The 25376-nt window shown below is 34.1% G+C and overlaps 3 protein-coding genes across 9 annotated transcripts in view; 1 reads left to right on the top strand and 2 right to left on the bottom strand.

Moving 5' to 3' along the window:
- Positions 1-3075, bottom strand: part of LOC111045435 (cyclin-dependent kinase 6) — a 29790-nt gene extending 26715 nt beyond the window's left edge. Inside the window, exons 1-2 of the mRNA XM_039423959.1 lie at positions 2870-3075; positions 1936-2026 (exon numbers count right to left, since the gene is read on the bottom strand). Of these exons, the coding sequence (XP_039279893.1) occupies positions 1936-2005 (70 nt within the window). The 5' untranslated portion in view covers positions 2006-2026; positions 2870-3075. The remainder of the gene's footprint in view (positions 1-1935; positions 2027-2869) is intronic.
- LOC111045434 (uncharacterized protein KIAA1841) lies at positions 919-25150 on the top strand. Of its 7 annotated transcripts, none has more exons than XM_022330848.2 (2): positions 919-1047; positions 5790-9364. In XM_022330848.2, the coding sequence occupies exon 2, from the start codon at positions 5805-5807 to the stop codon at positions 8916-8918; it is 3114 nt and encodes a 1037-aa protein (XP_022186540.2). In that variant the 5' UTR covers positions 919-1047; positions 5790-5804; the 3' UTR covers positions 8919-9364. The 7 variants fall into 7 exon arrangements, with proteins under 7 accessions (XP_022186540.2, XP_022186538.2, XP_039279891.1 ...); XM_022330846.2 differs by having other exon boundaries at positions 932-1047; positions 5297-9364; XM_039423957.1 differs by lacking the exon at positions 919-1047 and adding an exon at positions 1121-1265.
- The window catches only part of LOC111054843 (cytoplasmic FMR1-interacting protein), a 67054-nt gene continuing 51084 nt past the window's right edge, over positions 9407-25376 (bottom strand). The window contains exons 19-23 of the mRNA XM_039423960.1: positions 22658-22861; positions 21689-21783; positions 15235-15473; positions 13543-13690; positions 9407-11691 (exon numbers count right to left, since the gene is read on the bottom strand). Coding sequence (XP_039279894.1) covers positions 11485-11691; positions 13543-13690; positions 15235-15473; positions 21689-21783; positions 22658-22861 — 893 coding nt within the window. The 3' untranslated portion in view covers positions 9407-11484. The remainder of the gene's footprint in view (positions 11692-13542; positions 13691-15234; positions 15474-21688; positions 21784-22657; positions 22862-25376) is intronic.

Here is a 25376-nt window from a genome sequence, read left to right as displayed (position 1 = left end):
TGCTGTAGGCTGAACAGGGTAGTTTTCCTATTGATGGCTGAGAGATAGTATTACCATGCACTACTCAAGTTATGATGCTTTGCTTTCTTTCAGAGCATCCTATTCTACGGCCTGGTTCTCTGGGGTGGATATGTGGATGTTGGACGTATGCTGCACATGCAGAAGAAAGCCAACCCCATCAGTGGGGCTGACAGACTGGCTCATTGTCGTCTTCTCTTTGTTAGAGAGAGAATATTTACAGTATTTCTCTCTATATTTTTCATGCAATTTGCAGGACCCAAGCGAATGTAGATGAGCTTGCCACCAGGCATGATCATCCTTGACAACCCACCAGAATTTCATGCATATGATACAAGGAGGAGCCATAGGTTGAATGTACCTATCTTATCAGGGATTAAGCAGGACACGAACTGGCATTGCCCACCTATCTACAAAACTTTTCAACAAGCTTCCAATAGCAGCAAGAGACCTGTTGACCAGGCGATTTCAGAGCGCACTGGAGAGATTGCTGGTGGAGAACCCGTTGTATTCTCCATCAGTGAGGTTTTTTTATGTTGGACAACAGGCTGGTGAGTTCATATTTTTGATTTTTTTTGTTGTTGTGACTAACTACAATTAGCTTTCTTCCTTTTTTCTTTTTTGACGTGTCCTTGTGGTTTTTTGATGTCAAGTCACATTATGGACTTGAAATACTAAATACTAGTTCTCAGAATTCTAGCGACTCATTAATTGAAAATAGCTCAATTATTATTTTTATATTCTTGGATTTCATGTAACTTACTTGAAATCATGAGTCTCATGAGTTGAGGAGAAAGAGGGGTTTTGGGAAGAATTATTTCATGCGCAGCTGTTAATCAAATTAATGGGAATATGTTACTGATTTGAATTGGTAGAAATCGTTATCAATCGTAATATTTTGTAAAAGATAACAAAATTGTTTAGTTGTTCATAAAGCATCAATATTTTGAAAACATGTTAATAGAGTTTTTAAGGCTAGAATAATTTATTGAGAAAATCCACATTTAAATAAACTTTCAAAGAAATTGGGTGAGTAAAATTGCATCAGCTGAGTTCTTTTTGGTTATCTGTCTTATTATGACCAGTGTAATAAGCAGGGGAATAAAAGCTTCTAAAAAAATGAATTTCAATTAATAACTCGTGATTCAATTTTTAACTTTTATTATGGACATATTTGACTGATAATTATTTTTTATATCTATATCTTTAAATGCGTCATCGCTATTGATTACAGATTTATTGAATAGGTGAGTACCTGAGCGATTAGAATAAGTGGTAAAATTATTTATTGTAAATATGAATAATATCCATATACTACCATAAATAGTATATAGTACATTATGTCATTGTACATTTATTTCATTAGCTATAAGTATACAGTATCAATAAACGCCTAAAATCATAAAACATTGTAAAATCTATAACTTATATTAATTTTACCAAACAGTATTCTATTGAATTAACAAAAAATATTTTTTTTTCAATATAAATAAAATTTCTTAATACATTTAGAGTCATGGTAAGTCATGGTAAGGCCCATCCGCCCAATACGGTAATATTTGAGATAAAAAATCGTTTGAGATAAAAAATTTTGACAATTCCAAACTCTCTTGGAAAGCACATACTTTTGAGAATAAAAATATTTTACTCAAAACCTGAAAATTTGGACTATATTTTTCAATAGTAAAGCCGCGTTCACACCAAAGTTATTAACAAAATGTTAATCCTTTTGATAAACTTAATCCTTATGAACATATGTGTTTGTCAAGTTCCGTATATTCTAATAGAATCTATAAGGATTAAGTTATTAACATTTTGTTAATAAATTTGGTGTAAACGTAGCTTTAGGTTTTTTCTTTTTCCACTAAGTACATATCTTTGTAACTAGGCTAAATGAAATGAATAACAAACACTTACCGTTACCAATCAGATTGAGCTCTTCATAGTTGGGTCGTCCCCTCATGGAAGAATCAAGACCTCCCGTCATGTTTAATGCGCTGCCTTTACCCTGAAATGAATTTAAAAAATAGCGTAGAGGAAACATTTACATCTAAATGTACCATACAGTAATACATGGAAGCTAGAAGTTTATGAAAAGCTATTGGAGATTGGTGCATGCCAAGAATGAAAAAATAAGTCAACATGAAATTAATGAGTTAGACACCTACAAAAGTCAACTTTTTCAATTGGTAAGTTACACTTTACACTAGTTCCAAAAAAATCTTAAATTAAGTAGGCTACTCACATGAAGGAGTGAAATATGATATATTTTGTACCTGATTCTCATCCCCTGGCTACCATAAACTAGTGCAACAGACGTTGCTATCATATATTTAAATTAAATTTTCATCTTTAATTCCCAAAAGGATATTCCTTTAAGCCTAACCTTGGAGAACTTTCTGAAACTATGGTGTTCGGCTACGTATCTAAAAAAGCTAACCTCAAAGATAAAAGTTATGTTAATAGGGCCTATGCTAGGTAACTTTCCTACTGAATTTGCAACGGTCTACATAATAAATTCTTTACCAAATTTAATAATAATCTAGGATATTTATTCAAATGTAATTTCATTAATTAAATTTTTAATAACAAAATAATACACTTTATTTGCACTTGCTTGGTCAATTGAACAGGTTAGTTTGCACAAGGATAAAACTTCATGTTCATTAAATTCTATGATTACAGACTAATTAAGAGCTAGCCAAAAGAATTATATTAATGAAGTAACATAATAATATAGAGAAAAGGTACATAAATCAGTCTACTGAACAAATTCAAATTGTAATAAGGCTAACGAAAACGTGCACCAAACTCATCAAAAGTCTATTATTATTATTGTACAAGAAGTTACCTTCAGTTTGAAAGCCAAGTTTGAGCAATCCAATGAAAAATATTAAATTAAATCTTATTGCAGATCATGAATTCCTTGCTTAAAGAAAACTTTTAGACCTTGAACTTGTCATGATTATTTGCTAGACAACCATAATTATTCACTGAGGCCGTTTGATGGCTGTTGCTGTTTCTTTTGAAGAGTTGTGCGTGTGCGTTTGTATGTTGATAACTTCTTTGCGTACCTGTTGATGAGAGGGGTGCACTTGCACAGCTGTTTGGTTCAATTCGCTTGCGATTGGTCGAGAAAGAATCCTTTCGACCAATCGCGATGATTCTTCGTGTGGCACGAAAGGAAGTTGATTTTTGAAAAGCTTTAATTTTTTTGTTTTGTATTATTTATTGAAAATATAACATCAGAATGGATTTATTGATATTATAAAATAGAAGTGAACTACCGATGGAAGCAGAAAGCAACTATTGTAGCCTCCAGTGAAAGTAATTGAAAGAAGCAATTTATTTAAATAAAAAACGGTACTTGGACTGCTATGATAATACGGAAACATTTAGACTATTAAAAGACAACTAACTTACAGCTAATTTATATTAGTGCTAAAGCCTAATAAAAATATAAGAATGTACAGCTAAGTTGGTACAAATAATAGATAATGAACATGATTTGTTTGTTCTCGACTACAGCTAAATACCGGAACTGTAGGTAATAATATTAGGCCTACTATTATTATTGTTCTTTCATCTGAATATATAGGGTAGGTAGTAAGTATTATATTATCCCATGATATTGAACAGCTTTTTTGAAACTTTGATCCGCTATTACCATAATAATAATAATAATGTAGGTTGGCCTACCTTACAAGTTCGTTGAAAAATGTGTCTAAATCCAATTTTTAATGCAAGTGTCATGCAATGAACGTTGATTAATGAACTTCAAGGTTTTTATATTAGTGAATATTACGGAAACATCTATGAAGAATAATTTTTAGATTCAAAAAATAACTCGCTTATTCAAATAATGAACTTATTAATATTTTAATAACTTTTAAAGTTATTAAAAAATGAGGTCATGTCGTAGTTAACCTCATACCAGGGATAAACGAAATAAATAATAGTTTCCTTACTTAATGCTCAAACCCTCAGCCAAAAATGTGCTAAATAAAAATAGGTTTATTTAATGCCTGCTAACTTAGATTTATGGCTCTCAGCGACACTCAGGGCCGAGACACACGAGGCCTTTTTTCACACGAGTCGGCATGTCAGGACAGGAAGCTATCCGATTGGTTGATTAGGTTGGCTTATCGAGAATCAGCCAATAGGAGAGCTTCCTCTCCTGACGTATCCAGTCACCTAAACACGCCTCGTGTGTTTCGGTCATTTATACTCACTTGATTCTTGTTTTTCTTCTCCAAAGTCCAGTGACCGTTAGCATAGAAAAAATATGGCATAAGAAGATCCCATGGTATAGGGCGCTTATGTTGCAAAATTTCACTGTTAACTCAAGGCGATAGTCCTAGTAGTTGTTTTTCGTGAAGCTATGTGACGCTGGTAGTCTCATACTGTGCCGTTCTTACACTCTCACCCCAACAAAACAGTAATAATAGACAATTTTTAATAGTTGACAGTAAGATCGGCTTGAGTTAACAAAGAATCGACTTGAAATCTGGAACATAAACTATCAAATAATACCATGGGATATCTGCTTATGCTATCTTTTCCCTATGCCAATAGATAGCTTGCAGATAGCTTATGTGATACAAATGCCCGAAAGCTAATAAGCTTATTATTATTATAAAAAGACAGAAGAGTATAATATACCGTTGTTCAATGAACATAAAACAGAAGAGTATAATATACCGTTGTTCAATGACTAAGATGTTGAACACAAAACAGCAGATAACGTGCTTGTACCGTAGAGCCAAGTCACACGAAGCGTTTTCCCTGCAGGGCAGGGAGCTCTCCGTTTGGCTGATTGGGTTGACGTTCGGGAATCAGCTGATAATCAGCCAATCGGAGAGCTTCCTGCCCTGCTGACTCGTCTGAAAATGCCTAAAAAACGCTTCGTGAATTTTTTTCTAAAAAAAAATGAAGTTGATCGAATGCTAAATGTGAATTGTGGATGGGTCACCTCAAAAATTTTACTGTTAGTTCAGTCTGAATGAGTTAAAGACAAATCATAATAAGACCTCAAGTATTTTAATTGATTATGTACTTGACGCTTTTATTATAATCTCTTCAACTTATTTCGCTATTCAAATTATTGGTAAAATTATTTTCAAATGGACTAACGAAAATAGTGTTAATTTTACTGGAGAACTTTTTGAGTTTTCACAATAAAACTAGGAATAGCATGATCATTCATAAATAGATTGCAGATTGTGTAATGAAGTGAGATGAGCATCCGTGTATTTTACTAAAAAACATTTATTTACAGAGTGCCCGTTATGACAAACATGAATGAGAATGGAGATACCTCCCAGACACATTTTCTTTGGAACATGCAGTCAAAAGTTGCAAGAAAACGGATTTTAAATCCATTTAAAAAAGAATATCTTCGTAAAGTGTCTAAAGTATTTGCTACAAATAGTCTAGAACATGCTTCAAATAATCATAGGGAACTGATCCAATCAGACGAGACACGCAAAAGTTTACTGCTTCAGAGTTCTTATGCAAAGCAAAACAAAGCTCGAAATATTATTTCATTAGACGATTTCCTTAAGTATTTATCGATAGCTTACATAGGTTCAAACTCGCTGAATCATCATATTAATTGGCAGGATGAGCGGTATTGTGAACTTTTCTCAAATCTGATTGATGTGGATATTGATTCTATGTTACCAATATTGACTGAAATTCCATCCATTGATGGGGAACTATGTAAAAGAGATTACAATGCTGGTGATAGCTTTCAAAATATTTTTTTACAGACACCTAGTCCCGAAATGGCGGAGCCATCTGCCAAAGATTATGATAATAAGTCGTTCTCCATCAAGGTGGAGTTGACATTGAAGAGCAGCAAGAGTTCATTGAATGCAGCTGAAAAATGCGAGGTGGTGGAACCAGAGTATGAAGCGGTTCAGACAAACAAAAGTGATTCTATCAATTCTAATTTGAAACTTGGACGTACAACCTTGGAAAAAAATAGAGTGGAAAGTAAAAATTTATCAGAATCTCGCACGAGACGGATTGGTAGAATAAATACAATGAGGAGTGATAATGTTATTGAAAAAAACCAACAAGTAAACACGATTGTCAGTCATTTATCCGACAGTGAGTTGAATAAGAAACAAGGAATGAATAATATCCCCCTTGTAAAAAGCAATCAACAGCCAAAAGAAATTCTGACTGGCATTAAAAAAGTTAGTGGAAGTGGTGTAAGAGTGAAAAAACGTAATTTAGCTATTGAAAAAGGGAAGAAAATGTCATTAACTCCTCCAATTGCATCATTTGATGATGACATTGAAATTAACGTTTACAACAACAAAAAAGTTCTAAAAAAATACAAATTCTCATCAAATTTATTGATTTCCAAAAGTGGATACTTTACTCAAGTATCAAGTACTAAGAATCTGAACGATTTCAAAATAACCGTCTATTCTGATCATGATATTTTCAAATGGATTTTGTTATGGATAAAATTTGAATCATCGAAGTTGAAAAGTGCCAAGCCAGAATTGAATTGTTTGAATGTGACACCGTTATTGATATCAGCATCTGTATTCCAGATTACATCCTTGATGGAATATTGTCTGAATTTCTACATTTACAATTTGAACGACATAATAAAATATACAACGGATTTTGGAAACCTTGACAATGAAGTAATTACAAGATTAGCTGGGATGCTATCTAATGTTGAGTTGAGTCGTGTACAGGATGAATCAGACAAAATCATCTCTAGACTTTATTGTGAGATGATAATGTCCTTAGCGCAATCAAAACCTGAGCCAAGCAGAGGCCATTTTGTTACATTTTCTCTGGTTTACAAATGTACTATTTGTAACAAGATTATTCTGAAAGAACATTCCAACAATATAAACTGCCTGCCAGAACAACATGGGATCGATTACAAAGGAAATGTTATAATTAACCACAAGATTGATACTGGTTGGAACATCACCAAGTATGTAAAGAACCTGATGAAAAAATATGGAAGTTGGGAGATGGTGTATTGGAATATGTGGGCGGAATGTCACTTCCTCAAATGCAATAGGTGCAACGGATATTATTCAGTAAAATATAGTAAACAGTGCGTGACACATACGAAAAATATAATTTACAAATCTCTGAGCAATAATGTAGTGTCTCCTGAAGGTATCTATCCATGCTGTGGGGCAAAAGTTTACAAGTTTGATATTGGCTTATTGCAAAAGTATAATGGATGTAAGAACATTAGTCACTCGCCATCTTTAGAAGTGGATAGAAGCTACAGTGATATACAGAAGATTTACAAAAGTATGAAATCCATCATTTCCACCAGAGTCGATAAAGTTAAGAGCAACACACACGAGAATCCCACAAAGTTGATTAAAAAGTCAAGAGTTCTTCCAAATAATTTAATTAATTTACAATCACAGACTGAATCTCAAGGGGTTGGACTTTTGGATAAGAACTTACTCAAAGTGAAAAGCTACAAAAGCTCTCCTGTTAAAGGTTGGCAGGACTGCCAAGAATCAAAAACCGGCCCCTCGTGTTTCAGGGTTTCTTCAGAAGAAAGTGTGTCTGATTATTCTGTTGCACAAGATAAACAACAGAAAAGGAGATCATTGTGTCCTCGAACTGGTAGAAAACTCACAAGCAAAGATGTTGGGACGTTGGACCTGACTTCTTCTAGAGGCTTGGATGAAGGAGATTCCAGTACATCCTTATCTGTTGAGGAGGAGCCCAAAGTAGTTCAGAGGTATAAAAAAGAACAAGAAACTGTGCTGCAGAGCATACTTGAAAGTGGATTAATTTCAGTGAAAACTGTGGACAAGATTGAAAGAAAACTGAAGAAAAGTCTGAATGAAATAAAATCGTCTTTGAAAATGAATCAAGACAATTTGCGAGATTATGAAGATAGACTGAATGCTGAAGTTAATAGTCTGCTGTGTCAGCGAACGAACAGTACAAGCGCTTGTCTTCTAGATAGTTTTCCACATGTTAACCTTCGTACAGTAGTCAAGAACAATACAATTCAAAGCAGTGTTTTTGAGATTGGTGATAGGTCTACAAATGTACACTCTTCAGATTCTGAAATCTCAGTAGGCAGTTCAGTCAAGACTTACTGCAGCACTATAAGTAGCTCAACAAGGATATATCACTCTAGAACAAGCAACGTTTGGAACAGTTTTGAACCCCTGGCAGGCAGCTTTGTAAGGGTGGAAGCTGAATGGCAGGACACTTTTAATGCAAATATGCCACCAAGAACCAAAGCTGGCAAAAAACAAGATGATTCTGTTTACATCAATTGTCTTGACGTTAGAGCACTGTCTATTATGGATAACAAGAGAGAAATTAGTAGACGGAAAACATCTAAAACGAAATCGGTGAGTGGCAATTCGATGAGAAGATCTTGGAAAGCGTTGGCACCGAAATCGAAAATATCAGAGATCGAATCTTATCTGTCTACTACAGTGCTTCCCACAAGACAGCACTCACTAGTCAATACAACAAACGTGGCAGCGTCAAAAATGGACCAACTGATGACTCCACCTTGTGAGGGTAAGCACAACATGGCTTTCACGTGTGGTTTCACAAGTTTAGTAAATTACGACTCCTTAAATGCTAGAAATATCACAAAAGAAAGCGACTATGTGAATCCAATTTGGATTTATGACAAGAGATACAAAGAACTAGATTACCTGTCATGCATCTACATGCCTATTCCATTTCAAAAAGATTACGACGCGGTGAAAGGAGTTGACTGGCAGAGACTGAGGATTTTGGAACACGAGTGGAAAAGTTTTCTAAAGTTCATGAAAGTTGACGAGAATTTCGAACGATCCTTTCACCACTCTGCAATCAAGCCATATTACAATACTTATCGCATAGAAAAGAAAAGAAAAAATAGATAAGTATAATTCAGCAGTCACATGAAATGAAATATGGACAAGGCTAGAGTCTAGACCAGAATCCAATTATTTTATGATGAAATAACCAACAGCTTCTAATCAAACTATCCTATTTTTCATTTGTGTTTGTATATTGTTAAGAATATTAAAGCGTTCATGTCACGAATGAAGTATCGAACTTTGCTTATTGATGTTTCCATTGATTTATGTTTACCTTATTGAATTGAATCTGAGACATATTTAATTGAATTGTGTATATAATACCACAATAATTTGAGTCGAATCATGGTAATAATATTCAGAACAATGTCATTTGAGACCAGTGGGCTGTAACAAAATATTCAACATAAACGTTTTCAAAAATATGTATAAGAGTTGAAAAATGATCATGGGAAGTATGATTATTGCCAAGAATTTTCTAGCTCCAGACTCACGGAAGAATACTTCTATAGTGTGAAACTGTTCTAGATAAAAAAAAGTGAACATTTTCATAAATTACTACTCAACTTTATTTTTCCAGTCACTGGTTACAGATATAAAATAAAACAATCTATCACTAGAGTATAAAATGTAATAAATAATTTTAATTGGATACATACATTATGATAATCTTACAATTGATTGGGGGCTATATCTATCTAAGGGCTTACATTAAAAATATCTTACAGTATATAAAATTCCATATTTTGAAAACTAATGATTTTATCATTTAAAACATTCATATCTTATTATTTAAACCAAATAAATGTATTTGATAGAATGAATACAATTCGCCTAAATTTAAAGTTATAACTGGGCTAATGAATTTGGATGATTATGAATCTTACAAAATAACGTAATTTATAGGTGGGTAATAATTAGTTGTTATTTGGAAGCAGATGGAGAAAAACTACATTCTGAAAATGTAGTAGTTTTCAATTTTATTGTTACCTTTCAGGATTTATAGAATAATTCATACAAGGAGTTCAAACGTCTCAGGTTCATAAGACTTTCTCAAGTTGAAAATTACTATTTACTATTAAAATATCAATTGCAGATAGAATAACTTGATATTCACAATGAAAATCTATTAGATTTACTCTGTACAGGTGAGAGCCACTGATCTCTTGGCAAGATTAAATCTGGAGTTACAATGTTTGTTGACAAATAGTGTTAGGAATGTATAGAAAATGATGCAAATGAGATTGATATATACCGTATGGTAAACTGCAGTTTGTCACACTGGTTTCCTTCATGTCGACAGAGCTTTAATTATTTTCATTTCAATTCCTAGGTTTATCAGACCTGCTTCTATAGTGAGATTCACCTCAAACTGTCAACATTCTTTATAAATAATATAATAATTATAGATACCAACCGTTTCCATTCAAACTATGCTGACAATTCAAAATTAATATTCACAACAGACAATATTTCTATTCAACAAAACTATTCACAATAGGCAAAAATTCAAATTTCTAAAATTGCAAGAACTGCTTCTATAAATATAATGAGATTAACTTTAAACAGCCAACATTCTATACAACAATTTCCATCCCTCCAATGTTGGCATTTAGAAGTGAATCCTACAATATAAACATTCAAATTTACCATAATATGACCAGATCTTCTTTGTGACGCAAATGTTAAAGAGAGGACGACATAGACATGAGTTGCACTAAAGTGAGATTCACTTGAAACTATCAGTATTTCAACTTCCTGTGTTGTTGTGAAGGTGATATCTTGGAAGATGTCAATATTGAATGAAAACGACAATATTAGAAAACTTTCTACACTATCAGTATTGAAATAAAAATAGAAATGTAAATACCCTTTTTTAAATTGTTTACTTACATGTTTAAGCAAACAATTTTTAGGTCACAGTCATTTAATTTCAGCTGTTTTACATGCATGAAATCAAGCTGGTAAATAGCTGATTGTAGAACAAATAAACATATGATTCTCATTACAGCATACTATACTGTAATAAAATCATATGATTTCTTTACAGTCGAGTATGTTTCCTAGTTCCAAAATAGGAACAGCAAAACTGCTATAAAAAACAGCCTTTTAGCGCTCTAGGTGGAAGTTTTGTCGACTACAATCAAGAAATTCCTGATTCGGAATTTGTAAACTAGGTTTTGTTTATAGAATACATGTAATAACTTTAGCACAAACAAATAATGTTTTCTATTTCCCAATTATTCTTCATTAGATTATTATGACAAAAAATAGTGTACGTTACTTGGACGTGAATGTCTCTTGCAGGGCTCGAATTAAATTCTAGTCTCGGCTAGCGCCTCGACTAGAAACATCATTTTTGCCCTGCAAACGGGCCCTTCCCGTCCATGTGACGTAAAATACTATTAAAAAAGGGTGTTTACATCTATATTTTTATTTCTATTGAAGAGTAGCTCTAACGAAAAAAGTATTGTTTAAATGGGAAGAATTGCAGTTATTAATAGGGAGCAAATAAGAAGCAGTTATTTATAAGGAGCAAACACTAACAGTTTGAAGTGGATGAGTGGAGACTGGTAACAGTGTGGAGACTGGAGAGGGTGGAGACCGGTGAATAGCGGTGCTAGGTTGGTTAATTTGGCACATGATTGATGCTGTCGGGCCGGTAGTAGTGGGCCTGAGGATTGAGTGAAGGGTGGATTGGTGGCGGAAAGCAACGCACGTGTTCCACGGATGATGAGTCCGAGTCGTTCGATTTCAGGTACTTGTTCAGTGTGGCGAATATTTGCGAGTTCAGCACTTGGAATCTTCTCACTCTGTCAACCATGCGCTTCAAGTGCTGCAAAAAACCAACCATCAATACAATTTACTGAATAATAAAAACAATTAATTGTCAAAAAATCAAAATATGTGAGATTACATCCTCTGAAAACACAGAAATTCATTTGCTATTGCAATTGATAGATTGTTAATCAGTACATTACAATTATTATAGGGTTATCATAAAAGAATGCTGCGGTTTCGAACATGGTTCAAAGAAAAACCAAATTACTCACAGTTAATGTTGTTTATTCATCTAATTTGTCGTCTCAAACAGTTTTTTACATAATTAATAAATTTCAATGAATGCGCCCTTAGTCTCTACATAATTAATAAATTTCAATGAATGCGCCCTTAGTCTCTCGACAAATGTCCAAATGATAATTTCTTGGTTATGGTTGTCATTGCTTCTTCAATCCTGTTTTTCAAGTGGTTCAAATCGTTTTTTTCTTGTGGGTTTACATAAAAAACATTGTTTACTCACAAATAATTCGCGATCTGAACCACTTTAAAAACAGGATTAATGAAGCAATGACAACCATAACCAAGAAATTATCGTTTGGACATTTGTCGAGCGACTAAGGGCGCAATCATTGATATTTATTAATTATGTAAAAAACTGTTTGAGACGACAAATTAGATGAATAAACAACATTAACTGTAAGTAATTTGGTTTTTCTTTGAACCATTTTCAAAACCGCACAATTTTTTTATGATAACTAAATAAATAAATATAACGGAGACCCATATTAATACGCTAAAAATGTATCACTTTTAGCTGTTCCCGCTGTAGTAAATATTAGCAGTCGCAGAAGTCTTATTTGATAAATTTAATAGAGTATTTAAATTAGTAATAATAATAATATCGTGTGACCTGGCTGGCTCAGGTCTGGTGTCAGAGTTTTCAGGTCGCAACTGATCAATTTCAGGGCCTCTGAAATGATCTAACGACTGATTTTTAGGCAGCCGGGACCGACAGCTTAACGTGTCCATCCGAAACACGGGAGTGGCCGGGATTTGAACCCGGGCCTCTGATCATAAAGCCAGCATCTGATCCACTCGACTACGACCACTCCTTGAATTAGTATCCTCTGAATACTTTTGCAAAGAGCAAATATTAATAAAGGCTTCATTTATTTTAATTGCATTTGAGAATAAATGACTCTTATGAGTTAAAGCATGTAATGCCATAATAAAAATAAATGACTAGAAGATATTTTTATTCGATTTCAATCATAGTAGAAGCCCTCTATAGAAAAGTTGATAGTTGCTGTTACTTTATCAGCATTTAATTGGTGCGATATCTCCTGTTCTTTTCATCTTTTTACAAAATGAAAAAATAAACGTTGAGGCTTGGTTTTAAGAACAACAGCCAAAAAACAAACGTGAAGAGTAAAAAGTTAAAAGTTTTCGATTCCTAGAGTATTAATATCTACATAAAATAATGATTGAACAATTAAATAGAATAATATTCATTTGACCATTTCTTAAACACTATTTTCCAGAGTTTAAAATAGTGGTTTCCTGATACTGTAAAACGTATCACAAGAGACCAAGAAAAAATCTTTACAAAGACTAATCTTAATAATAGATAGTTAGATAATGTACTATCCAATTCAACTAAATCCTCATTGAATCACAAGATCAAATTTGTATATACCTAAAATAGATACAACTGGACAGGGGGAAATTTATTTAATAAGTTTACTGTTTTCAAGACCCTTTATTAAAAATGAATTACAATGTAATGAGGAAATGTATTATTGGACCCTATCTTGCAGGTAATATGAATTTGTTAATTTTTTGAAAGTATTATTAAATATTAGAAAGTAAAATTTGTCAAGGTTTTCAAACTGGTAGCCATACTTACAATTCCTTTGACATTGTCATCCTTTCCATCGACTCTTTGAACTCTGAGAATGTGATAGCAGAAGTCGAGTGCTTCAAATCTGCGCTGTTGTCCAAGGAGCACAATCATAGTACATCCGGCCCAATTCAAACCTTCACCAAATAGTTCCCTGAAACATTGCAAAGTTCAAAAAAAATGTGCCGATCAAGAGGATAGTAATTGGAAAATAATACAATTCTGAAAGACAAAAAATAAAATGTTGGAAATACTCGTTTAAACAGACCTTGAAGATGATGGTTCGAACTCTGAATGTATTTATAATAAATACGACTAAAGATTCTTACAGTCCTGAATCAAGTTAAACTTTTTTTGAGCATATTGGCCTCATTGGTACAAAATCGTTTGGATAGAGACATTATATAATAGTTTGATTGTAACATACCCATTACATAAAAAAAATATATATACTTCACAGTCATGCATAACTCACCAGTTGACGATCCTACGAATCATTTCACTGTTTCAACTAAATCATAGAATTGCAATAGTATGACAATACTCATCAATAGAAAAATCTAGTCAAGAATCTCAAGTAAGATTTATTTATTTTTCCTTATAGTCAAAATATTAAAGACACTTTAGGATATTTGGATATTTATTATTTAGATGTCCAAATCATTCTCATCGAATCATTAATCTTAAAAATTGCACGTCTGAATAAAACTACACATTTTTAATTGCACTTCTGAATAAAACTACAAATTTCCAATTTGTACAAGTTGTATTGTACATTCAACTAGTAGTAGCCTTTCTTTATTTTCTTATATATTATTTTCTTCTGAGATACAAGTATAAAGTATTTATACAATTATCAAGTGCCGAATAAAAACCTATTTGAAACATTACTAGTTTTGGGTATTTATTCCATTATCAAGCGCCAAAAAAGTTTTGTATAAGTTGATCAGGCAATCGAGAAAACATAAATCAAATTCAAATTACACAAATTATAGGATAAAGCATATAATTTTTGAGCTATACCTCGTTCATTAGCGCTACTACAGCATTTAACTATTATTCAAATGGAGAACTTCAGCTGCTGTGGCATTCTTGTAGCTTCCCTGAATAACGCTAGAAAATATAATTGGGGGAAGAAATGCACGGAAGATTATCTGAGATTCAGAATGAAATGACTCTTCATTAAATTAAGTGCAGCCTACATTCACTTGAGCTACTTCAGCATTCAACTATTATTTAAATGGAGGATTTCAGGCTTTTGTGGCATTCTTGTAGCTTTCCGGAATTTCAAAAGCGCTAGAAAATATAATCTTTGGTAAGAAGTACACAGGTTTTCTGAGATTGACAAGGGAGGGTCTCAGACTCTCAGTTCATTTCGGCATCACAACATAACCTAACAGGTTCTGTTTAATTATGTTTCAAATGTAAAAGGGTAGGTAAGGGCAAGGTTTTGCTATTAAATGGCAATATGCTGGTTATTACTCGAAAAAATCAATAAATACTATTCATGAGTTTAAAAATCGCTTCCTGGTGGTTCGGAATTCACCTAAAGCTGTAGGTCCCACTCATCTATGATTATCAGCCGTCTTATTACCCATACACAAGCCTAGAGCATCATCCTTAAAAAAATCATTCGTGATCAACTAAATATCTAATTCAACTAAATGTGGTGATTAACTGAATTGAGGATGTACTGACTCGACAGTGAACTCGGTGTCGCCGACGGGAATGCAGTAGACGAACTGCAGCGCCGACCAGAGCCGGTGGAACTCGGTGCACTCGTCCATGTTCATGACCCCATTGGCCGGCGGCGGCCCAACCCACACCGGGTCGTCCAGGAAGCCACGCAGTCGCGACAGCACCACCTCGAAGATGGACAAGCCGCAGCACAGTCGCTCACGTGTCAACAGGTCGCCTTCACGTGCTATCATCGCTTGCTGCAACCAACAAATTATTCATAACAACATACAAATTGATTAGTCAATGTTAAAAGATTGGAGACGTCGTTGTAACAGGGCATTGTTAGTTTTGTTATTGTAATTAGATAGTTTTAGCGTAGACTACGAGAATTCTAAATAGTGATGTAAAATTCCCGGGAATTTAAGATCGAGGAAATATTCCCAGGGAATTTAAAGGAAAAATCATAAATTCCCGGGAATTTATGGGAACTTAAGGAAATTTATGATTTCTTTCATAAAAAATGACCGGAAAATACATTTTTGTTACACAAGGTCTCAATTACCTGTTATACAACAGATTTATGTAAGAAATATAAGGATGAATAACTTATAAACTGTAGTAAGTTCAAAGAAAACAGTAATTTGAAGTTCATAAACTGAAAGGAGAAATGAGCACTCAATAAATCATTCAATTGCACCACTATTATCATGCTACTTTCATGTCTTACAAGTTGAATAATATTTTTTACTTACTAATAAATCCCTGTAAATCAGGTAAACAAAGTCAACAAAGTATGGAGTGTAATTTAACTGCCATTGCATGATTTTATTCAATTTCTCCGCACAAGAATAATTGACCCCTAAATAAAGATTAAAGTAGATTAAAAATTAAAAATTATAAAATACAGCAAAATAGGCTAAACTAAAACAAGGAGCATAATCGAGTTTAATTCAATATTAAAAAGAAAATAATTCCACAGCTCACAACCTTTCAAGAGTCATTGAGGCTCACTTAACTTACTTGTAATAAGATACTAGTCCAGGCAACGATGACGAATGCTCAAAAAGATATAGAGGGAAAAGTTTAGAACCCAATTTTTGACCTCGCAGTCCTTTCAAGGATAGTGAGGGAGTAAGTATATAAAAAGTCCTCACTCCTACCACACTCAACACTAAAACTGCTATAAAAATTGATGGAAAGCATAAAATGATGAAATAATACATTAAATTGAAGAGAATTGAATGCTCTACAACTCACTGTCTTTTAAATACTCGTATAGTCCAGTCAATGAAAGATTATAGAGGGAAATTATGGAACACAATTTTTGACCCCGTAGCTCTTCTTCTAAGGATAGTAAGGGAGTAAAAGTCCTCACTCCTACCCCCTGTGTAAAAAATTACATTTTTCGATGCATTGTTGTTGAGTAATAAGCCCTGAAAGAGCAAAAAGTTGGAAGAATAGCTGTTATTTCACAGATTTTACACTTATAAAAGTGAATATCTCAAAAACTAAAGAAGATATCACAAAGCTGTACTGTACAAAACTTGTAGGAAATATACCTAGCTTCATTGTTACTCAGTTAGCCATGTCGCTGAAATGCATTGTTTCCCAGTTACATGCGTGTCAGCAGGAAATGAAAAAATGCAACTGCTAAACTACCCTCATCTCTTAAGCTCAAGGAGCAGGGATGAGGACTTTTGATATGTTCACCTTCTAACTAGTTCAAACAAAGCTGCGAAGTCAATTAATGTGTTCCAAACATACCCTCCCAATTTCCCTGACAATTGATCTATTGTTATTAAACTGAAGATTTCACACTCAACACTATAACGGCTGCAACAATCGTTGGGAGATGGATAAAATAATGAGATCATAGATGAAATTGAAGAGAATATAATGCTCTATGAGCCCATGATTAGCACGGATTTTTCAATGAATCGTTAAGAAGTTATAAGGCCAAAAAGATAAAAAAATCGGAGCCGGAAGGGTTTTTCTTCAAAATGTGATACCTTAGAGAGCTCATACCTAGAAAACTATGAGAGATATGGAAAAATGTTGAAAATGAAACTTGTAGGATAATTTGTGAGCTTTAATATTATGATTGTGTTCGACAAAAATTTTCGAAAGGCGCATATTTATTCGAGATATATGCAAAAAAACAAAATATGGCACTTTCAAACCACCCCCACCACCTTAGCACAGGGGGTAGGAGTGAGGACTTTTGATATGTTTACCCCCTTAAAAGAGTTACGGGGTCAAACATTTTTCCAAAAGTTTCCCTCCATAATAATCTTTCATTGACTGGACTATACAAGTATTTAAAAGACAGTGAGTGAGTGAGTGAGCAAAAACAGGCTCAAAGAATGATGATTTATTGATTATATCAATGTAAAATGTGGCTGAGCTTGATCAATATCAAATAGAATGTTGATTTATTGATTATATTGATGTAAAATATGAGTGGGATTGATCAATTTCAATCATTTTTAGAGCAATTTTATAAATTCCCTTAAATTCCCAAAATTTCTTGGCCTCGAAAATATTGCCAAATCATAAGTTCCATCCCACTGGGAATATTCCCGATCCACATCACTAATTCTAAAGGATTCGAGGAGTGGAGGGTCGTTTGTGATAGGGTAAACTTGAATATGAATCTTTCTTTGGAGAATGTGATAAGTTGGAGAGAGTCTTTCCAAAGCATACTGTCTGTTCTGCAAATGTTTCACAGAAATGAATTTATAGGTGAAGCACGAGCGGGACGGTTTCATGCGTTGTATAGGACTCTCGACTTTGAGCTGAGTGATAAGAAATACATTGGAAAGGACACCAAAATGTGGGTTATGAGGTGGATTTTCAAGGCAAGGGGTGAGCTAATCCATTTGAACTATAAATCTTGGGTAGCTAATGGGAACTATATTTGCTCGATGTGCAATCTGAAGGAGGCTGAGGATGTATTCAATTTCATTGCTCGATGGAGGAATGGAGGAAGAAATGGTTTGGTGCTGTTGAACAATCAAGGGAAGAGTTTACTATGTACATGAACGGCAAAGATTGGAAGAAACTAGCCTCTTACTGTAGAGAAGTCTGGAATTACAGACATGTTCTCACCCAGGAATTTAATTGGTAGAGCTATCCTTGGCTACTTTGTCGAGGCACTCACTACTTGATTTTTGGTATCACTTGTAATTGTTATTTTCTGCTCTCTTTAACATTCTGTTTATTTTAGTTCAAGCCTTGTTTTTATTTTGAGTTGGTTTCAATTTGAGAATTCAATCTTTCTCATTGTATCTTTCTCACTCACGTTACTGACTAGATCATTACACTATACATTATATTGCTTACTGTGTTACTACTTGATTCATCATTATTTCGTATAATTTTTATATTTTACTATACACTTGGGTCATATTTATGTATTTTCCACAATCACATGTTTTTCCGACTTTCCGGCTGGCGATCATGTCATCAAGCCGTAAATGTGTGTTAAATTATTGTGTATTTTTAGTTTAATGGAGAATAAAAGCATTTTTCTATTCTATTCTATTATTGTAATTAGATAGATTAAGCGTAGACTACGAGAATTCTAAAGGATTCTTCTGAATTCTTTCTTGTAACGAAGTGAATTCTTTAGGAAAGATAGTGCTATAAAAGACGGGTGGTAATGGCTCAACTGCCTGGAAGATCTAGCTACGCGCATCCTAGATACTCAGGTTGGGAGAGCCGGCCGGCGAAGAGGCGGCTCAACTCTCGCCAATTCTACTTCAGCCATCAGCTATAAAAGCCCACACTCTCTTCCATAGAGCATCACTCCGCTTCCAACTTTCTTCTTCACTTGTTTCTGTGATCCTATTCACTAAATTCTGCAGGCCATCCATTGAATCAGAGAACACTATGGTATCATCTGCATAACGTAAGTTGTTAAGTTTGACTCCATTTATTGAGATACCTTCATCTATGTCTCCAAGCGCTTTCCCAAAAATGTGTTCTGAGTACAGATTAAAAATAATTGGTGATAAGATGCAACCCTGCCTCACACCACGCAGGATCTTCACCAGATCTGTATGCTCTCCATCCACTCTGAGGACCGCAGACTGATTCCAGTACAAGCTAGCTATTATTCTCAGGTCTTTTCCGTCAATTCCAGTTTTCTTCAGTACATCCATCATTTGCTCATGTCTAACACGGTCAAACGCTTTTTTATAATCAATTTGACATTCAAAGACATTACAACCTACCTCTCTGCATCTCTGAAACAAAACCTGCAAACCAAACAAAGCCTCCCTTGTGCACACAGCTTTCACAAAACCAAATTGATTTGGTGCAATTTGCTCCTCACATTTGTGATAAATTCGTTTGTGAATTATTTTTAAAAATAATTTGAGCATGTTGCTCATCAAACTGATAGTTCGATGATCCTCACAAGATCTTGCACTTGACTTTTTCGGAATTGCAATGAACTCTGATTCTAGCCACTGTGTTGGAATTTTCCCAGTTGAGTATATGTTGTTAAAAACATGTTAAAATCTTTAAATTCTCCTTGTCAAGTAACTTCAAAAACTCTGTAGGAAATTCATCTGGGCCTGTTGCTTTTCCGTCCCTCAACTGTTTAATAGCTGAAGTTACCTCCTCCAAGAGAATTTCGGGTCGTGTGCTGTCTTCCATGGCAGGTTTTTGTACTCTGAGGTCATGGAATAAATCTTGCAGATATTGCTCCCAAACTTTCTTCTTATCTTCCTCACTTTAAGCAAATTACCAACCCCATCTGCTATTCGGCCAATATTACCATTCCGGAACTTCCCAGCCACCTCCCTCACCTTGCGATGGACATTGAAACTATCATATCTGCTTAGATGGAACTCTATCTCCTGACACTGTTCAACCTTCTCCTTTTCCTTGGCTTCTCTTATCTTCTTTCTAATGCTAATCTGTATTCTCCTGTATTCAGTGAGATTGTCCTTGTGCCACTTCCTCTGTTCCATGAGTTCCAGTATTTCATCAGTCATCCATGATTTCCGTTTTCCTGAGTCCTTTCCCAGATATTGATCTTTTATAATCTTAACTACTTCCTGCATGGTAGCAAGTCCTCCCTCTATACTCCCCACATTTATATCACTTCTCAAATTTTCATTCAAGGCATTCTTCACCACTTGCTGTATGGCAGGATCTTTCAGTTTTCTAAGATCATAGCTCTTTACCTTCCGGGATGTAACCTTTTTCAATCTGATTTTGAACCTTCCAACTTTAACCTTCCTAAAAGCTAGAAACTTCGAAGATAGGGCTACATTGACACTGGTCAGTACTGACAGTACAACGTGGACCTAGAAGAAGAGTGATCAACATAGGGGCCGGCCAGCTATCAGCCCGTGCCCAAAAAGCTCTCCCAGAGGCTGGATCCTGCCCAAACAGTCTATTAAGAAAGGAAGATTCTTGCTTCCTTGCCCACTCACTTCACGACTGACCGAGGTCGAGCGGGAGAAACAACCGAACATCAATCAGGCCACTAAGACGATAGTAAGAGTGTACATGATATTTTATATTCTTCTATACAAGAATTTTTAAGAAGTTTAAGTTACAGTATTCTCGTAGGCTACGGTTTTAAATCTGAGATAGCTTTCTATTCCTAGTCGTTCTCTTGTCTTAATATCACTTTCTCTCGCTATCATTGCATGCTGCAATCTAAATAAGAATACGTTAAATGGTTGAGCTGATCAGTTGATGGATTTCAGATTGATTTCTATATTGATAGTTTTTGCAGATTGGATTACCGGTAGATTAATGACGGTAAATACGGCCAATAAATGCACATTGTATTGGAAGAGAATCTTCTAGAGTATGTCTTCATAGTCTTCTCATCGTCTTCTAGTTCTAGAGCATTATAATGATAATGCTAATTTATTTATTTATTATTCTAATTTTTACAATAAGCACTTAATGGGAGAGAAAACTAAGGATACTTCTTGTACTATTTCTTTCCCAAATTTAAATAATATTTTAAAAAACCGAAATGAGGTTATGATTCCACTTTTCTGAAATTTAGTCCTTTTCACTCAAAAACAACAGAGACTAAGAATTTTGAATTTTGAAGGTTGAAAAACTGGATAGAAAACAAACATATTTCACTCAAATCACTAATAATTAAAAAAAAATCACGTAATTTTACAAAATTTAGAGCCAGAAAAATAGAACTTATTATTCAGCACAGCTAACAAAACTGATATTGATGTTTTTTGAAATTGATAACGATGTCTCCTTTTACTTAATTTTTATTCAAATAGCTGTTGAACTGTCGATGTTCAAAATAGACTAGAATGGTATTCCAGTAATACAAAGATATCCAATGAAGATCATAATAATCAATTTTATACGGTTCATGCCTTCATGATGAAAAGTACTTCAGATTTTGATTAGTCCCACATTCATCATTAATCTATTTCATTCAGCTGCGCATGAAAGAAATGTACAATATACTAACCTTTGCCGTTCCCGATCGATCAATGTTTGGTACGATTTGAAGAGGTTGATATTTGGTTTCCATCTTTTTGAGTTTACTATCGGGCCTTTCTCCCTCTGTAACAATAAATCAATATTTTTATTTAAGAATGTGATCTCAAATCATTAAGGACCTTAACTGAATTTATGTAGTAAAATTAAAATGAGAATGTAATGACTCTTCATTAAATTAAGTGCAGCCTACATTCACATTTAAAATGGATTATAATGTAATAATGTTTATGTGTGTCTATATCACAATATAATGCATATAATGTGAATATTAATGTAATATAATATATAAATTCAATGATCTAGCACATGTAATGTGATGCAGAAATTATCTATTTTACAGTACACGTGCTAGAAGCTAGATCATTAAATTACTACATTAATTCATGGAATTCAACTAATAAAATTGCAAGATTTTACAAAAACTACATATTTTACAGGTAAAATATGAACAAGTAGTAATCATAATGTTCAAACCCTTATTAAACACATTTCAGCCATCAATTAACAATGTATTGGTAATATAATGTTAATACACAATTTATCAGCCTACAAATTTTTAGATAAGTACAATGAAAAGAAAAATCAAATTGATAGGGATAGGACTTACATGGAAGTTAATATCATTGGATGAAGCATATAATCTTCAGCTTTACTGTAACTCCCCAATTTCTATGATTGCTTTAGATAAATATGTTACTATATGTTTCACTCATTATACTTTCTCTCACAATAATGAATTTTTCGTCAAATGAAGAATCACGGATAATATTACAATTTTTTTCTGTGTAGTTGAGAAGTTGATATTGTGGTAATTATTCATATTAAATAATACTTAGAAAGTAATGAATCTGTGATTTTTTGACAAGTTCTCAGTCTTTTTCATTTAATTAAATTACTATGTTTAAATTACGACGTAATTTTCAAGTTGAGCGCATACCTTTACAAAAGGGACGAGGCAGAATGTTCTGGAAGGGTGCGGCATGCAGCAGATCGCACACTTCCTCCTGCGACAGGGCTTGCTCCATCAGCAGACAGAAGAGAATAGTGTTGCCCAATTCGCGGAAATTGTGGAACAGTTCAGTTTTCGCGTCTGGATACTGCACTATGTCATTCAGCTGCGCATGGTAGTAGCCCAGTACTCCTGCAATTTCATTCACACACAAAGTCAATTAACTTTGTTTTATATTGGATATCTGCTTACTGTCTTATAGTTGTAAATATATATGATGCATGAGAAGTACTCGTCTCGCAAAACCCTCAATTAACATATACAACGGATTCCAAGTTTTCTGTTTAATAATGAGGTGACATACATACAAATTCTAAAAACTACAAAGAAGTAATGACAATTGAGACTAACTCATATCATTCCATGTATGAGGGTCATGAATGACTTGAAATTTAAAGCTCTCACAATAAACACTGAAGTAAATTATTCTAAGCTTATCATTGAGTTTTATAGACAAGTATATTCGAATAGAAAATCAAATCGAGGCACAACTCTGAAAAATATAAATGGTTGTTTTTATACCCTTTGGAATGAATCTATTTCATTCCCACGAGACGTTTCAATCCTATTCATTTCCTCAAAGGTGTTGAATGGGTTTGCTAAATCAAGGATGGATGCAGACAGTTGATCAACATCAATTTTCTACTACCAAGAGTAGAAGAAAATTCTCAACGTTTGTTGGCTAACGGTTACTATAAAGTTGAAAGTAGAGCCTGTTGCAGATTCTAACATTAAGTTAATAGTACATAGCACAGATAAAGATACATGCTACCTATTTTTCATGCGAGAATTCTCCCCCATTCTCAGACGTACAGTCTTCTTGGGGGAATTCCACGCCACTTTATAGTAAAATTAATGTAATAATGTATAATTTTGTATTAAATAATGTATTTTATTTATTAATTTATAATTGAATTTATGTAATTTTACATAATTATTAATTGTAATGCAATGTGGAAATAAATTGATTTGATTTGTTATTTGAAGGTGCTGGTTGGCTACTTGGCAGACTGTATTGGACAGACTTCGAGAGATGGAGCTGATGCCTGCACCAATTCACCCAGCTCAACAGAAGTGAACGCCATCGATGACATTGTTGTGGTTCATTCTGAGACCTTCGAGAATGTTTCGATTGTGAAATCTCAGGAAAAACTCTCATGTGGCAGCGAGGAGTTTCAACGTCCATTGGTCACTCGCAGAGAATCAACTGTGGACAGCAGTGCGGACTATCCTAACGTGGTTCAGGGCCTGATTCACCTAGAGGATGGCAGTCCAATGAATTCTGACATGAGCTCTAGCCCAGACTCTCCTCTTCGAGGATCCAGTCCTGACCACCTGGAGGTCAACGACCTGCTGGATTCTACTCCTGGCTCTCCATTTCGAGGATTCAGCCCTGTTCCTAGTGAAGAAGCAGCATTGGAAACTAGCTTAGTGCTTAGTCCAACTGGGATGCAGTATGATCGGTTGTATAAGAATCACACTCCTTTTTTAGAACAGGGAAACGACCTAAGCCAGCTCTAAATAACACCAATCTAACCAATAACAACTCAAATGATATCACTATACCCAAACAACAAAATGTAAGTAGCCTGCTGTTTTTTTACATAAATATACAGTAATTAAGGAATAAACTGGATGAATTGCAGCTCTGGCTTGAGAATGAGAAATGTGGCATACTCTGTATCAATGAGCATTGGCGGACTGAGGATATAATAGATCTATACATTCCTATTGGCTATAATCTTGCTAGTAGTTACTGCAGATCAGATAAAATACATGGGGGGTCTCAATTTACGTAAGGAGTGATTTAAATTTGCAATTTTCTCCTATAAAGGTGAAGGTCATTTGCATTAAAACCATATTTGACGCCCTCCTCTAGGGCAACTGATTTAATTGAAAATCTGATGAAACTAATTACCCAGTTTGATAAGCCCAAATATAAGAATTACAGGATATTTATCTTTGGTGACATTAATATTGATATTAGGGTTAGAAGTACTATTGTAAGCGAATTCTTGGATAGATAAAGGTCCTATGACTTCTACTGCCTGAATGACAAGCCAACCAGAGATAAAGCATGCCATGACAATATCATAAGTAATGTACATTCAAACGACCTTCAAACAGGCATAATTAATCCTGAAATATCAGATCACAGTGGACTTTGGCTTAAACTACCATACACTCCTCCAATCAAACAGCTTAGAACTATCAGATTAATCAATATAAATAATCTTCAAATTCTTAAATATAGGTCAAGCTTAATCAAATGGTCTGAGATAATGTATAGATATTCAGACATCAATGCAATGACTAGAACATTCGTAGATATTGTAGCTGAGCAGTACAATGACTGCTGTCCTAGAATTGTCAAAAAACAAATTAACATTAGACATAAGCCACAAGCAATAAACAAATGGTTTACTCCTCATCTTGACAGTATTCGTTCCTTGCTCACAATCTACAAAATAAAATCGTGTGAATGTGATGAATTTAAAGAAAAATATTCAAAGCTCAAAAAACGTATAAATTAGAAATTAAAAAAGCAAAACGTAATGCTAATGACAAATATATAGCTTATTCTAAAAACGCTTGTAAAGCAGCATGGGATGTGATCAAAAATGAAATAAATCTTCCTAAAAAACTA

Source organism: Nilaparvata lugens, chromosome 3, assembly GCF_014356525.2.
Source record: "Nilaparvata lugens isolate BPH chromosome 3, ASM1435652v1, whole genome shotgun sequence".
Lineage (NCBI taxonomy): Eukaryota > Metazoa > Arthropoda > Insecta > Hemiptera > Delphacidae > Nilaparvata > Nilaparvata lugens.
The sequence above is the reverse complement of the archived record's forward strand: the minus strand, read 5'-3'. Positions and strand labels throughout refer to the sequence as shown.